Below are 16,323 nucleotides of genomic sequence, written 5' to 3'. Positions count from 1 at the left end.
TAAAGAGGATAAAAGTAGAGGGCCACCCGCCAGGGAATGAAGACAACCTGGAGAAGAGGAGGAAATGGATTCTTCCTTAAGAACCTCCAGAGGAACAGGCCTTGTTGGCACTTTGATTTTTATCCCATAAGACCTATTTTGGATTTCTGACTGCAGAAATGTAAGATAATATTATCTTATATTTTGTTGATTTAAGCCACTAAGTTTGTGGTCATTTGTTACAAAACTAATACAGCATAGATATAAAAATCATCTTGAATATGAAGACACACAACTCAACCTACCAAACCCCTATAATAAAAGCTAGTCAGAAAACCAAACTGGTCGGGGGATAATGGAGGGATAAGAACACATATGTAATACCTTCATCAATGAAGAAATGTAAAAAATAAAAAAAAGAAAAAAGAAGGAAATCAAACTGTCCCATACTTTAATTCAGGAGACTATCTCAAAGGACCCAAAGCACCCAGGACCCAAAGCAATGATACTGAGTGCTTCTGAAAAGTACTTTGGAAAACTTTGTAAGAGGTAGGGGAGGGTACAAGAGGAGACATTTTTCAAGCAGACTTTTTTTTTTCAAAGATGGAAGCATGAAAAAACAGGATTCTTTCACAAAAGACATCTTCAAAGAAGAAAATATTGCTTTTAAAGGATTTTCTTGGCACTAATGATTGACATTGGGTGATTTTAATTAGGAAATGTCTGTCACTAGCAAGGAAATTATGGCATCCACGGGCCAAGCTTCTAATTTTCTATAAATTGAATGAGGAGGAAAATTAAAATATTACATAAGGATGAGCTTAGGTAATTCATGGACCCCAGATAATTGGATGATTTTTCTTGCACTAATATAGATTACCATGTTGGTGTTTGTGCTGATGTGTTTTCACTGATAAGAAAGGCTCGAAATGGGCAATGGCACCAATCAGCAATATTTCTTGGGGATGCACTTCCACTGATGCCAGCCACAAGGAAGAAACTTAAATCCAAAGCTTCTCAGTGTCTGTATGTAATCTTCTCTATTATCTGCCACATGAAAATAGAACGGTATTTTTTTCTGAATGAGATACTCTACCACATGGTAACCAATTTGCATCATGTTGCCTTGGCGTCGGTATTTAGGGACAGTATTACCCATTCTTATCTCACAGGACTGTTCCATCACAACCCAAGAGATAGGAACCCCCTCTGGACCCAGCAAGCCAAATCCTGGAAAATGCTGGAGGCAGTGTTCAACATATTTCAAGCTCCTCTCATTTTTTCCAAAGTCCCAATTCTCATTCACAAGCCCTGCATGTGAGGCATCCAAGAAGATGCTTGAAAAGTCTCCTTTCCTGCCAAGAAAAAAAAGAATTTACTCAGCCAATTTTTACCAAACATCAGGATTACAGAGTATGAATATGATACCATTCCTTTTCTTTGGGTCCCACAGCTTAGAGGAGGAAACAGATAAACAAAAAAAAAGTACTGTTTTTATGTCTGCTTCAAAATCTTCCCAAATAATTGAGAGGGAGAAAATCCTAATTACTTTATGATGCAGAAAGCACATCTCAGAAAAAGCCGAAGCAAATGCTCAAGGAGGAATAAAATGAGCTGATGTTCCTAAAATAACAAAGATGTACCCCAGAGCGACCTTTCATGTGGCTGAATTTCTTTGAAGGTTCACGTGGGAAACACGTGGATTCTGAATTTGACTACACAAAATATCTAAATAGACAAGATAATATTTATTTTAACAGATAATTCAATAAAATGTATGTCGCAGGAAGATGAGATTAATGTTAATCTTACAGCTGCATGTGTCCCAAGGCCCATCAACAAATGGGAATTATCAAAAATGCCATTTGAGAAGCATCAATATAGGGGAGATGTTGGGTTTTGGGGTGGTAACAAATCCTGATTCTCTCAATGGATAAGTTATCTGAGAGTTAGTGTTCTTATCTGCAAAATCAGAAAAACATCCTCTGTGGCAGGGGAGGTTGAGGCAGGTGGAAGATTTCAAAGAACTTTTAGCCCTCCCCAGAGAGGAAGAGTTTTCAGGAACTTGTCAATTTCAAAGTGGATCTATGTTTGCTTAAGGGTGAGGTCACTGGGCAATAAATCATCTGCACAGGAGTGAGGCTTCCTTTTTGCTCTTTTCTGTGCCTGACCTGATCCTAGTCCTGCTTCCTCAAAGGCCTGGAGCCTTGTCGCCTGCCTTCTCCTGTGGAATAACCGCATTTGGAAACACAGATAGACAAAAGAAAAATTTAAATATCGTTGGCTCTCCCAGCTAAATCAACGGTATGTGTGAGTGGGAATTTATATTTTAGTTATTCTTTTGAATTGGTAATACAGTTATAAAGCATAAATGGATATTAACTGAAAATAATTACTTCTCTCTCTGATCCCCTATTACCCAGTTATCTTCTCTAGAGGCAACTAGTCATACAATGTATTTAGGTAATTTTCTAGAGGTATTCTATGCAATTTTCCATGTGTACGTACTGTGATAGCATACGGTATACAATGTTTTGTCCACCTGAATTGCCATTTCTTTTTTTCACTTAGCAATGTATTTTGGAATTCTTTTCTTATCAATTCATATTGAGCTGCTTCATTCTTGTTAATAGCTGCATATTATTCCAGTGTTTGGGTTATACTTTAATGAATTTATCCATGCCCCTACTGATAAACACTTAGGTAGTTTCAGATGTTATGCTATCACATATTAAATTCATCAAAGTTTTACCATCGAATTTGGTAATATCTTCACTTAATGTACATATTTTTGATCCAACCATTTCAATTCTAGGAATCCATCTTTCAGAACTATTTATAAAGCTTGTGCAATGATCTATTTATGAAGATATTTATTACAGAATTTTTGTTATTAGGAAGAACTGGAGATAAATTAAATGTGTGTTAATATGGTAATATATAATTATGTACCTCCCTATTATAGAAATCTATGCAGCTGTCCAAATAAATGCAAGATATCTGTGTGAGCTTACATGAAAGATGTATATAATATATTGGCTGAATGAAAAAAGTAAGCTGCAATACAGTATGTGTGTATGTTATTTTAAAAAATAGGAAAAAAATAACAACAAAATCACACATAGTACTAAAAGCATAAACACCAATGTTAAGCATATTTACACCTGTATGAAAGATTGTGGAGAATCCATGTAGGCAAACTTTTGTTTTTTATTTTGACTACTTGTATATTTTGTACACCATGCAGCATTTTTTGCAAAAAGTAAAGATTTTTCAGTGCCACCATGAGGTACAGTATTCTGCCAGGTAAAGGACTCGTCTGGTGAAGGCACTGCCCATGCTCAGCAAACCAAGTTTCCTTCCTTTACCCATGCAACTATGTACCTCATCATAATTTAGCCTCAAATCTTACATTTCCAAATTTAATCTAACATGGCAACTGAATGATTCTATCAGGAATTTAGGAAGCAAAAAAAGAAAAATCTCACTTGCTAGCTTCATCCATGTTGAACATTTTAGTTAGCACCAAATTCACATTGCCATCACTTGATGTCTTGAATATCTCTGATATATCTAACGTAAAGAGCGTGGTCTTCGTGTAATCCACCTGCACTGATTTTGAAGCTGAAACCTTTTTTATTGCCTCACCCAAGTTCTCTTGGCAACCTGGAGAGAGGAGAAAGACAGGCTCAGCATCACCCCGTCCATATCGACTGTGAACAAACCAGGGGGCCTTTGCCTATTCACTCAGACCAATTACCTTGGATCTGGAAGGCTTGCTCCCAGTTGATAACCTGGGGGGATGCCAGGACTTCCTCCAAGTTGTCAAAAGCTTTGGTGAAGATGTGGTAAGTGTTGGTATAGTGATCCAGATCATCTTTCATCTCCTGATATAACAAATATCAATCAAATTTACATAGCACTATAATTTACCAAATGTTCTTGCCTATGTCTGGAGTGCTAGAGACATGATGCCCTCTGTTTTTCTGAGAGAGGTGTATAAAATGGCCTTGGAATCCCTTGGATAATAAGTCAGTATTGACACACTGAAGGTGTTCCTTTTCTTTTCTTTTTTAATTTAAATTCTTTATTGTTTAAAGTATTATGTAAGTCTCCTTTTCCCCCTCTTTGACCTCTCCCCAGCCACCCCACACCCCAGCACATGCCCTCACCACCCCTCCTGTCTGTGTCCATTGGTTATGCTCATATGCATGCATACAAGTCCTTTGGTTGATCTCTCACCCCCTCACTCCCCGCTATGTCTCTATGAAAGATGTTTCCTTTCTGATGGTGTACTGAAGTCAGCTGCCCTTGATAGGGTAGGTAAGTAGCTCCATTGTCTGGGATGGAAGAGGCATCAGGGTTAGATAAAGATCTAAAAGATAGAGTGCCTCTGGTATAGAGAGAAGTATAAGAAACAGGGTTGGTGGGGGTGGGGGGCGGTCAACCCTGAGTCTGTGAGGAGACAATGCCTAAGCTAATTCTGACTCAACACTCTGGGGCTAACATGGCGATTGACACTTGGTGCACATGTGAATAAAGAGGACTTTGAGAGAGATCCATCATCCAGAGCTCAGAGCAGCACCTGGAGTAGAGGGCCAGGCCTGCCCCTGCCTACGTGCTTACTTTCTGCTTCGGACACCCGGGGGGGGGGGGGCACGGAGGATCCTGGGGGTCACTGCAGGTGATGTGTTCTAACTCACCTAATTACTATGTAAATAGGGGGAAGGTAAAATATCCCTATTCTGAGATGGAAGGAATTCACTGCTTATACTAACCAAACCTGGAAGATGGGGAAGACATTCTGATTAAATATACATGATTTATCTGTTGTTTAACAATTCTCTCACATAATAATTTTATCAACTTTATTTTTTATAGTTAAGAGAGCAGCTGTCTTCCCAAGGTCACACATCTAGCCACTTGGCAGGTTTAGATCTCAATCCCAATACTGACTTAAGTATTATTGTATTGTGCTTATTAAGTCATAGAGAAAGACAAATATTTCTAACCACTTCCAGCCATAGGCTTCTATGTTCTATGCATGGCTATGATCAGACTCTTAATAGAAAAGAATGCACTAGATGGGATCCTAATGTTATTTACAAAACTGTACTATTAGCTAGTTGGTCTATTCCCATGCCTAATCTCACTGTCTGACCTTCTCCCTCAAACAGCCTTTCAAACCCTATATGAATCAGGGATGCCAAGGTTGTTCTTCCCAGCCACCAGCTTCAGTTCTCTCATTACCACAGAGAGACCATCCAAGCATGACCAGCCTGGTATTCAGTAGCTTGAGCTCTCACCTCTTTCTTAGGTCGAGTAATGACTATCTGATAATCTGGCCAGGCATCCACCAGCACCTCCAGGTTGAATGGGTTTTTATTTTTAATGTGAAAAATAGCTCCATATACCTACAAGAGCAACAGAACAAAACAGGAGAGGAAGTTCTTCTTTGAAATAGAGCCTTGGATCTGGTATAGGAAGTAAGATCAGGAGTTAGGGAGACTGAACAGGATAGAACCAGGGCTTCCAGAATAGTTCTTTGGACTATTTATTGGAAGATATGCTTCCAAATGGCCCAGTAAGGATCCACAAAAATCCAAGTTAATAGCTGAATCATTAAGAACTGGGACCCTTCCCCTGGCTGGTATGGCTCAGTAGGTTGAGAATAATCCCAGATATCAAAAGGTTGATGGTTCAATTTCTGGTCAGGGTATATGCCTGGTTGCAGGCTCAATCCTTAGTGGGGAGTACGTGTGGGAGGCAACCAATCAATGTTTCTCACATCAGTGTTTCTCTCTCTCTCTCTCCCTCTCTCTAAAAATCAATAAAAACATATTTTTTTAAAAAAACCTGGGTCCCTTGAAATTCATCCATTCATTCATTTTTTAAACATTCATAGCATTTTTCCCATTTTTTAATTTCATACCATACCATATTACTTATGGGGCATCTATTATATATCAGATGTTTGTCAAGTATAGAGAATTCAAAGAGGAAATAACATGGCTACTGCCTTCAAGTTAAATCTGGAAGGGGAAAGAAATACCTGCTCTCATCATAATGGGACACATGTTCTGATACATGTATGTGTGTGGTGGTGTGGTGTCCCAGGGAGGAAGTGGTGGAAGACTAATAGAAGAAGTAATACTTGAATTGGGCTTTGAGGGATAAGTAAAATTTTTCCCTGGCAAGATAAAGAGAGAAGGATGGCAAGTAAATCCTCGTAGGAGAAAAAGCATTAATGAATTCTTGAAGGTGAAGCAGATTGTATTCTACCTGCAGAACTACCCTCAGTGAGGGGCTCAATAATTGTAATGTGGTATATGAAAAGGGAATGTTGGGAGATGGAATAGAAGAGGTTGGGGCATTTTTTAATAAACCTTTGTATACCCAATTAAGGATTGTGGACTTTATTCTATAGACAGAATACTGAACCTCTATTGAAATTTTAAAACAAGGAATGATGTGATTATATTTATTCAGAGAGATGACTCTTGCTCACCAAGTTGCAGGTGAGATAGTAATATTGAAAACAGGGAGCTATTGCAATAGCCTGGAGTAAAGAAGTATCTACTAGAGATAGCAATATAGTTAGCTCAAAAGATGTTTAAGAAGCTGAAAAAGAGTAAGGTAGGTAAATGGATATAGCTATTAAAATCATCCCTGAAGAAGGAATTTGACTTTAAACTTGGACTTCCATCCACCTGCGAAAGGTTCTGAGCCCTGAACCTATCCTCCTTACTCCTCAGCCCTGTCTCCCCACATCACCCACTACTCTCTCACCTTATAGGACTCAGGGATGCTCTTTTCCAAGGATTCATACAGAATCTGCAGGTTCTGGGGTTCATTAATCACAAACATCTTGTGTAACACCTCAGCCCCCTTCCCTCAGGAAGATGATCTAAAGAAATAAACACACAAACAAAAACACCTGGAGAGATGAGACAGGTGTCCAGGGAGAGGAGAAAAGTGAAGCCACCTAGGACATCATACACTGTCAGATGTAAAGGGCTTTAGAAATTACCTAATCCAACCCTTTCATTTTACAAATAAGAAACTAAAGCCCATAGCTGCAACTGGATCTCAGGTCTCCTTGGTGATTTCTCTATAATTCCAAGGTAAGTAACATTAACATATCTGGTGAAACAAATCTCCGAAAGCCCATTTGATTCAAATCAGACCAAGGACCTGAGAGGTGAATGTCTTCAGCTGTTCAGATGCAAATAGAGAATAATGTATCTTTTCAGACATTGTCCCTAGGGATCCTCAAGGTCCCTCCAGGCATTGAGACACATGCTCTAATGTTGCCATAGCATCAGTGGTATTTTTCAGCCATCATGAGAGAATGAGATTTTCTGGAAAAGATTCTGAAGACCATATTGTGTAGTCCCTTTCTTCTAATAAACAAAATTAGAGAAGAGAAAATTGTTGATTAGTAGTGATACTACCCAAGTATAAATTGTCAAAAGTCTAGGAATTATATTCTAGTAACCTTAAAAAAAGAATAAGCCCTTTTATTCAATAACTAGAGGACTGGTGCATGAAATTCATGCACGGGTAGGGTCCCGAGGCCTGGCCGGTGACCAGGGTCAATCTGTGGAGCAGCCGGCAGGGCAATTGGGCTCTACCCCCTAAACACCCCCCAGCCAGCCCCACCTCCTCACCGACCCCAGTCACCTCCCTCTGCGGGGCAGCTGGTGGGGCTATCAGGGGACCCCCACTGGCACATGCCTTGGCTGGCCTGGGGCCTACAGGCTGGGGGCAGCTCCTGCTTTGAGTGTCTGCCCCCTGGTGATCAGTGTACATCATAGCGACCAGTCGTTCCACCGGTCGTTTTGCTGTTTGGTCAATTTTCATATTAGGCTTTTATTATATAGGATTCCCCTTCTAGAAACTCATTCCAGGAAAGAAAATGATATATATCTATAAAGGTATAAACACAAGGTAATCCATTGTAGTATTAGGTTGTGAATTTAGAAATGATCCAACATTCATTATAGAGAAATTGCTAAGTTAATGATGGCATATCCAAATAATGGGTTGCCAGGCAGCCACTACAATGCTGTCTTCAAAGTGTATTTAATGACATAGGGAAATTCCATGTTATAAAGTCAAGAAAATATATTGATGTAATCCCAAATTAGTAATATAAAAATGGGTAGGGAGCCCAGTCTGCATGGCTCAGTGGTTGAGCATTGACCTATAAATGAGGTCACAGTTTGATTCCCAGTCTGAGCACATGCCAGGGTTACAGGCTCAATCCCCACTGGGCCATTTATTTCCAACCATAAGGCCTTCTCGAAGTAGAATTTTTCTGGATTAACCTGATCCAATAGAAACTCTGTTATGATCCTTCATAAAAATAAGTTGAAGAATATAAATGTTTAACAAGATAAGAGAGGAAGAGGGGCCAACAGAGCAGACTAAGGAAGAATTGTCAAAAAAAAAAAAGTGTGAAAAATAAGAGCAGTATCTCAGAAGTCAAAATAAGAGGAACTTCATTTAAAGAAGAGAGTGACCAGAGAAGTCAAATGCTGCTGAGAATCTAAGAGAGATGAGCACAAAAATGCCAATGTATTTTGGAGTTAGGAATTGATTTCTGATTTGGTGAGAGATATGCCATGGAATGATGGAGAAAGAAATCCAGGTTAAGGTGATTGGAGAATAAATGAAATGTAAGAAAATGAAGATAAGTCTTTCAAAGAGCTGCATCAGGAAAGGAAGGAAAAAGGTATGATAGTAAGAAGGAGGACTGGAGACTGCAGGAGCTTAAAGGAAGGCATTTCTTATTAGATGAGAAAGAGAAGCTTATTGATGTTAACTATAAAAAGCAGGTAAGATGGACAGAAATTGATGGGCTAATGGACTTAATAAGAGATGGAAAGGGGAAAGAAAAATAGCTAAATCAATGGACCAGGCACCGTTTCAAATCCTTTATGTTTATTAATTCATTCTATCTTCAGTCACACCTCTATGTGTAAGTATTGGGATTAGTTTTGTACAGAAAGAATACCTCTTCTACACAAAGGAAAAAAAATATTTTAGCTTAGGTGTGGATATAGGTATATGTGTGTGAGCACTTTCGAGTAGAAGAAAGAACAGGAAGTTGAAATGTTATCTCTGAATATCTATTTTATGGAAGAAATAGAATGGAAAATCATCTTTTGGAAGTGAGTAGGGTGAGGGAATGCACCAGATAAACATAGAGAGAAAAAATAGGGTGTTAATGCTAAAAATTAAAGTTTGAATGGCCTCTGATGCTAGTTAGAGAAAATGCAGAGTAGGAATACATAGAGCACTTGCAAGACATAGGGTCAGATGCAGGTGGAAAACCATCATTTGGGAGTTATATTCATCCACATGTATGATCTCAGTACCCCAGAGGCCAGAAGAAAAGAAGAAAAATTGAAATGAAGCAGGGTTAAATTTTTCCAGACTTAGAGCAGCAGATAAGTGGCGAAGTTTTTGAGAATAAAGGAAAGAGACACTTTAAAGTAAGTTAAAATTGTGGAATCTAGGAGAAAGGAGAAATTAAGTTAGGATAGGGACTAATCAAGTGGGAAAAGATGAAGAGAACAAAGGATAAAAGCACTTTATGGGATCAAAGAATAGCAATGGTGATAGGTAGGGGGAATGTATTCAGAGAATAGGAGATTGGAATCAGAAATTAGGCTATTCGAGGTTAGGATTTCAGAAGTAAATCAGTTCAAGTCAGAGAAATAGTCATGCCCATCCAGTGTTGCTCAGTGGTTGAGCATTGACCCATGAACCAGGAGCTCAAGGTTTGATTCACAGTCAAGGCACTTGTCTGGGTTTCAGGCTGAATCCCCAATAGGGGGCATGCACAAAGCAGCCGATCAGTGATTCTCTCTCATCACTGATGTGTCTATCTCTCTCTTCCTCTCTCCCTTCCTCTCTCTGAAATCAATAAAAACATATTTTTAAAAATAGAGATGTCAATAAGGAAATGGGTGTTGTAGGTATCACAGATGTCACCGGGATGTGACAAGAGTTTGATGGAGAGAAATATCTGTGAACCCGGTGCCAAATACATCAATGATTAGAGAGAAATTTGTCAGAGAGAAACAGGAAAGGGTAAAACTTCATCTTAGCCACATGACACTTCATTCAAAGAAGGAAGAGTTTTTCTATGCAAATGGACAAGGGACACTTTAGAACAGGGGTGGGCAAACTTTTTGACTCGAGGGCCACAATGGGTTCTTAAACTGGACCGGAGGGCCGGAACAAAAGCATGGATGGAGTGTTTGTATGAACTAATATAAATTCAAAGTAAACATCATTACATAAAAGGGTACGGTCTTTTTTTTCAATAGTTTTATTCATTTCAAACGGGCCGGATCTGGCCCCGCGGGCCGTAGTTTGCCCACGACTGCTTTAGAACCATGGATTGAAGGCAAGGAGAATGTTGTTTCTTGTCTTTACTCACAGTGTTACTATAGGTCTGGAGGGTGGCAGGGAAAGGCATACACATACCAATACTTTATAATTCAAGGAAAGGATTTGGACATCTTACCAGTTCAAAATAACACATGCTGGCTTTGTAGATTTTTAAAGTACTTTCTGGCTCCAGGGACCTACAGTGTTTTTAGGAATTAGTTCCCAATATTGGGCTTGGGTCCAAGAGTTTGCAAGGGGAAAAAAATGAATTAACAAATAAAAATTCTTTTTTTTTTCCAGAGGGGAGTGGATTTCTACAATCTCTTATTTTCTTCTTTTTTTACTTTAAGTTATTTTATACCACCCCCCAGAGATAACCATTATTCTGACATCTATAATAATCAATTATTTTTGCCTGTTCACATAAATGAAATTATACATTATTTATTCTTTTGTTTATGGCTTCTTTGACACAACATATTTTTTTATATTTATCCATGTTTTCATGTGCATTCAGACTCCATCTTTTTTTTTACTGTTATACAGTGTTCCACTGTAGGAGCATCCCACAATTTATTTATCCACTCACCTGTTGATGAGTATTTGAGTTGACTTTAAATTATGTTTTATTTTTCAATTTATTGCATTTCAGTGAAATACAATATATATTAGTTTCAGGTATACAACCCAGTAGTTAGACATTACATAACTTATTAAGAGATCATCCCAATAAATCTTTTGCCCATCTATCACCATATATAGTTATTACAATATTATTGACTATTTAGAATTGAAGGACATATGAAGAGCTTTCCAGGCAAGAAAAGCTATGGAGTTTGTCACCACCAAACCAGAATTACATTTGAAATGTAAAGGGTCTTCTTTAAGAAGAAAAAGAAAAAATATTAATAATAAAATGACAATAAATACTTATCTATCAACAACTAAATATAAAACAAACAAACAATCAGAACAGAAACAGACTCATAGAGAGAAAATTTTGACCATTGTCTCATGGGAGGGGAGTTGGTCAGGTTAGGTGGAAAAGGTGAAGGGATTAAGAAGTACAAATTGGTAATTACAGAATAGTCATGGGAATATAAATGCAAATTCTTTTTTAAATTATTTTTAATTATAGTTGATATACAGTATATTAGTTTCAAGTGTACAACATAGTGTTCATATACGTTACAAAATGATCACCACAATAAGTCTAGTAACCATCGTAAATACAAATTCTTTAGAACGAGGATCCTAATTAATAGGAAGGCTGAAAAAGACAAGACACTGCTGTCCAAAACAATCTGCTTACCTGAAGTTTTTTTGTAGACCTGTGTGCACACCACCTTCTGCAGTCACTCAGTGTGGCAATGGAGAAGCTTCTGTGGCTACCACCTTATAGACTCCACCAACCAAACTTGAACTGACTCAGGCGTCACTATGCAGCATAGAACTCCAAGAAGAACTAGGTTCCTAATGAGTCAACTGAAGGAACTGTTCGTTGACATGAAGTCAGAGACTTTGTGGAGCAGAGGAAGATAGGGGATGTGTTCTATATTGGAAAACTTCTACCATTATAAAATGTTTCCCACTGAACATTTTTATTTATATATCATCACTTGTAGCTGATTGGATACTCCAAAGCAATAAATAATAAGGCATGTTGTGGAGTTGGCAGAAACTGTCCAACTGCAGAGTTATTTAAATAGTATCAATAGGGCAAACAGAAGACCTGAAAAATTTGACTTCATTTCAAAATGCCTGGCCCAATGCTTTCAATCATATGACCTGGGGGGAAGCCAAGAACTCCTCAGGGAAGTGGATGTTAGCCTGAGAACTGGGCTTTGTACAAGTTATCCCTTTTGTTCTTTAAAATGAATGGAGACAAATAAGGGAAGGGCATTGTAAACATAAAAAAAAGAAGAGTTACTGGACAAAAGTTCGGTAGGGATTGGAATTAGTTTTGGAGAGGAACAGAGGTAAATTTTGTCTTTTAAAAGTGTGTTCCGCCCTAACCGGTTTGGCTCAGTGGAGAGAGTGTCAGCCTGCGGGCTCAAGGGTCCCAGGTTCGATTCCACTCAAGGGCATGTACCTTGGCTGCGGGCACATTCCCAGTAGGGGGTGTGCAGGAGGCAGCTGATGGATGTTTCTCTCTCATCGATGTTTCTAACTCTCTATCCCTCTCCCTTCCTTTCTGTAAAAAATAAATAAAATATTTTAAAAAAAGTGTGTTCCTGGAGAACCAAGATGGCGGCATAAGGTATAAACCTGTACGTGCTACCCCCCACAACCACATTAAAACTACAACTAAAAGACAAAACAGCTATCATCCAGAACCACGGGAAAGCTGGCCGAGTGGAAATTCTACAACTAGAAGGAAAGAAAAAAGCACATTGAGACTGGGTAGGAGGTGTAGAGGCGCCAAGAGCAGAGGTATGGAGGCGCACGTGCACGCTTGCGCATGAGACGGGCTCCGACTAGGTGCAGTTTTTTTCAATCAGAAGGGGATACAGGCTCCCGAAAACACTGAACTCATTTATGGCAAGACTCTGGGGACCCAGACTCCTACAGGGAGAAACTGGACTGTCTTGCAGTGGGTCGGAAAGCAAGGGTGGCTTTCTCGCAGAGCTGCTCGCAGGGATCATTGTTACTATGGGGTCACGGGACTCGGGGATGCAGATACTCCAAGACGGGGAGACGTGAGGAGTCGTGGAGTCGGCTGACAACAGCCATTGCTGTTTGCTCCACCCTGGTGATTCACTGAGACCCCACCCCACTGAAGTTACATCCCCACCCAAGCTGTGGGCAGCAGGGCAAAAGAAATGCCTGCCTTTTTGCAGCCTAACCTAACAAACTGCAGCTGGGTCAGAGAGCTCCAAAACTTCCAAACCCCAAACAAAGAGGACAGATCTGCTGATATTGCTGTAGCTCCTGCTGGGTGGACTCACACAGAGTTGACTTGGAGATCCAGGAGCCAGGGTACCCAGTGGTCAGATACCGGATTTCAACTCCTCATAGGGACACACTCAAGAGGCAGACTCAGTGAGCACCAAAGCCCCACTGAAGCAAGTCCTACCCCACAAGGGTGTCTCCAGCACAGAAGTTCTTCCACTGTAGACACAGCGGGTCCTTGCAGTCAGCCAAAATGCAGAGACAAAGAAACATGTCACAAATGAAAGAAATGGAGGAAAGCAAACTACTGGACATATTGTTCAAAACCACAGTCATAAGATTACTCAAGAATCTTCTAGAAACCGCCGAGGAACTTAGTGAGACCTTCAAAGATCTTAATGAGAATGCCAAAAAAAATGGAAAAGGACCAGTCATAAATTAAGCATACACTGACTGAAATAAAGAATATTATACAGACTCCCAACAGCAGACTAGAGGATCCCAAGAATCAAGTCAAAGATTTGAAATACGAGAAAGCAAAAAACACCCATCCTAAAAAGCAAAAAGAAAAAATAATCCAAAAATGTGAAGATAGTGTAAGGAGCCTCTGGGGCAATTTCAAACATACCAACATCCGAATTATGGGGCTTCCAGAAGAAGAGAGAAAGCAAGATACTGAAAGCCTATTAGAAGAAATCATGACAGAAAACTTCCCCTACCTGTTGAAAGAAATAGACTTACAAGTCCAGGAAGCAAAGAGAACCCCAAATAAGAAGAATCCAAAGAGGACTACACCAAGACACATCTTAATTAAAATGCCAAGGGCTAAAGACAAAGAAAACCTTAAAAGCAGCAAGAGAAAAACAGTTAGTTACCTACAAGGGAGTACCCATACGACTGTTACCTGATTTCTCAACAGAAACCATGCAGGCCAGAAGGGAGTACAAAGAAATATTCAAAGTGATGAATAGCAAGAACCTACCACCAAGATTACTCTACCCAGCAAAGCTATCATATAGAATTGAAAGTCAGATAAAGAGCTTCACAGACAAGAAAAAGCTAAAGGAGTTCATCACCACCAAACCAGGATTATATGAAATGCTGAAGGATATTCTTTAAGAAGAGGAAGAAGAAGAAAATGGTAAATTATGAACAACAAAGTGATAACAAATAAATATCTATTAACAAGTGCATCTAAAAATTAAGTCAGAATAAACTGGTGAATATAATAGAAACAAGGGCATAGAAAGGGAGTGGACTGACAATTCTCAGAGGAAGGGAGTGTGAGGGGTGTGGGAAAAGATTGGACAAAAATCTTACACCTATGGATGAGGACAGTGGCGGGGGGTAAGGGCATGAGATGGGGTGGGAACCAGGTGGAGGGGAGCTATGGGGGGAAAAAAGAGGAACATCTGTAATAATCTGAACAATAAAGATTTATTTAAAAAAACACAAAAAAATAAAAATAAAAGTGTGTTTCTCACACCATCCCTATCAAGATCTTCTGGGCTGACTTGTTAGAAATACAGGAACTTCTCCAAATCACCTGAATCAGGGTCTTCCAGAATGCTTTGGAATCTGTATTTTACAAAAACCTACTTAAAAGTATCAGATTTACATTAACATTTTGGAGATGTTATGACAGAGAAAGGAGAAAAGAAGCTACAACAATTTTACCCACTTTCTAAAATAGTGTAGCACAACATCACAAATTTTAATCATTCATGAAATTATAAAGCAAGAGTTATTTTCACACAAATAAGAAAAACAATGTTGAAAGAGAATTAGTCTTCCCAGTTTCACAAAACTAGCCAGCAGCAGTCCCTCAATCAAACGCCAAAGACCAGGTTCTTTTAATGACACCAGGATTCTTCAGTGAGTGGTCCCCTACCCATGGCCATTATATCTTCTTACAAACCTGCTTCATTCACTTCAAATGACATATTCAAAACCACCTATGATGATTTAGTACTATGTATATGCTTGTTAGGTAAGGCATTGGGTCTTACAATCTTAGTAATTCCATCTTTTTGAACCAAAAATGGTTCACACTGTGGGGAAACATGGGACTTGGTTGGAAAGTCTGTAAGGAGGGTTCTCCAAAAGGTCAGGGGCCTCTAGGGAGGCCTCAGCTACAAGTGATGACAGCTCCTGCTTTGACTTTTTCAAACAAGTCTGAGCCCCCCGGGTGTTTACTTAGACATGTCCTTGCTTAAAGGACACTACAGACACCTGTGTCTTCTGAAGTATGCTTACTCTGCTGATAGTATCTAATAGTTCATTTTAGTTCAAGCTGTTGCTACAATAAAAGCCTGAGACAGGCAAACAGGGCTGTCTGCTCCTACAGCCAAGCAGTCCCTTAGCCCCTCTTTCACAGAAACATGTGTCAGAGTAATCCATTCCATCGCTCAGGGTCTGCCTGACAGTCCTGGCATCACACAATCTATCAAAGAAATTTTACAGATTGGTAATTTTATGTGATTAATTTGTTCACAAAATTGTATGTAGTTATACTATGTTATTTTATCCTCCTTTTTTTAAAAATGTTGGTCTATCCCTTCCAGTAAGTACATAATTTTTACACAGTTGAGATCGTACTGTGCATAGTTAAGATGATGCAATTTTGTATCCCACAATAAGTATTACATAAGTAATTTCTCAAGCCATCAAAACATTTTATAAATACAGTTCATAATGGTTGTACAATTGAATTGCACATCTCAGAAAGAATTTCATTCCATGAAATTTGGACTTTCCTAGAAGCTCCAGATACCTAGGAGACATAATTACTAAGGTAAGTTTCCTTAACACACCCTCTTACTTCTATAGAACTGTATGAATGATCACATTTTTATTTTCTAATCACTTATTGCACCAAATATTCCTGCCCCAAGTGAAATCACTTTTATGACTCATGCCTTTATGTAACTTGGACATTTTGGTATTTTCACATGCAAATTGTCAGTCTTTTGTAGAAAAAAAAGTTGAAAATAGAAAAGGGAGGGAAGCTGGATGGTAAAGTAGTATGCTAAAATATCTTGTCTTTGA

General features: G+C 39.0%; 2 protein-coding genes across 6 annotated transcripts in view; both read right to left on the bottom strand.

Annotated features, from left to right (window-relative positions):
- Positions 1-11,822, bottom strand: part of LOC118664989 (glycine N-phenylacetyltransferase-like) — a 51,529-nt gene extending 39,707 nt beyond the window's left edge. For all 3 annotated transcript variants that reach the window (XM_036325769.1, XM_036325771.1, XM_036325772.1), the window contains exon 1: positions 11,696-11,822. The gene's annotated coding sequence lies outside the window, so the exon portion shown is untranslated. The remainder of the gene's footprint in view (positions 1-11,695) is intronic.
- Positions 409-11,838, bottom strand: GLYATL2 (glycine-N-acyltransferase like 2). 3 transcript variants are annotated; one of them, XM_036325767.1, is made up of 7 exons: positions 11,696-11,817; positions 7,174-7,382; positions 6,769-6,886; positions 5,286-5,393; positions 3,740-3,866; positions 3,468-3,645; positions 409-1,334 (listed from the first exon to the last, which is right to left on the bottom strand). In XM_036325767.1, exons 3-7 carry the CDS (start codon positions 6,844-6,846, stop codon positions 926-928), a joined length of 900 nt encoding a protein of 299 aa, XP_036181660.1. In that variant the 5' UTR covers positions 6,847-6,886; positions 7,174-7,382; positions 11,696-11,817; the 3' UTR covers positions 409-925. The 3 variants fall into 3 exon arrangements, with proteins under 3 accessions (XP_036181660.1, XP_036181661.1, XP_036181659.1); XM_036325768.1 differs by having other exon boundaries at positions 7,174-7,379; positions 11,696-11,786; XM_036325766.1 differs by lacking the exon at positions 7,174-7,382 and having other exon boundaries at positions 11,696-11,838.
- Between the last annotated feature and the right edge of the window lie 4,485 nt (positions 11,839-16,323).

Source organism: Myotis myotis, unplaced genomic scaffold, assembly GCF_014108235.1.
Source record: "Myotis myotis isolate mMyoMyo1 unplaced genomic scaffold, mMyoMyo1.p scaffold_m19_p_10, whole genome shotgun sequence".
Classification (NCBI taxonomy): domain Eukaryota; kingdom Metazoa; phylum Chordata; class Mammalia; order Chiroptera; family Vespertilionidae; genus Myotis; species Myotis myotis.
Note: the sequence above shows the minus strand (reverse complement) of the source record. Positions and strands in the feature narration are given on the sequence as shown.

Coding starts and splice junctions, on each gene's coding strand:
- GLYATL2 (XM_036325766.1), bottom strand. CDS start 6,846: ATGTTTGTGATTAATGAACCCCAGAACCTGCAGATTCTGTATGAATCC. Junction 5,394..6,768: donor GCATCCCTGAGTCCTATAAG/GTGAGAGAGTAG, acceptor TTGCTCTTGTAG/GTATATGGAGCTATTTTTCA. Junction 1,335..3,467: donor AACATGGATGAAGCTAGCAA/GTGAGATTTTTC, acceptor TTTTCTTGGCAG/GAAAGGAGACTTTTCAAGCA.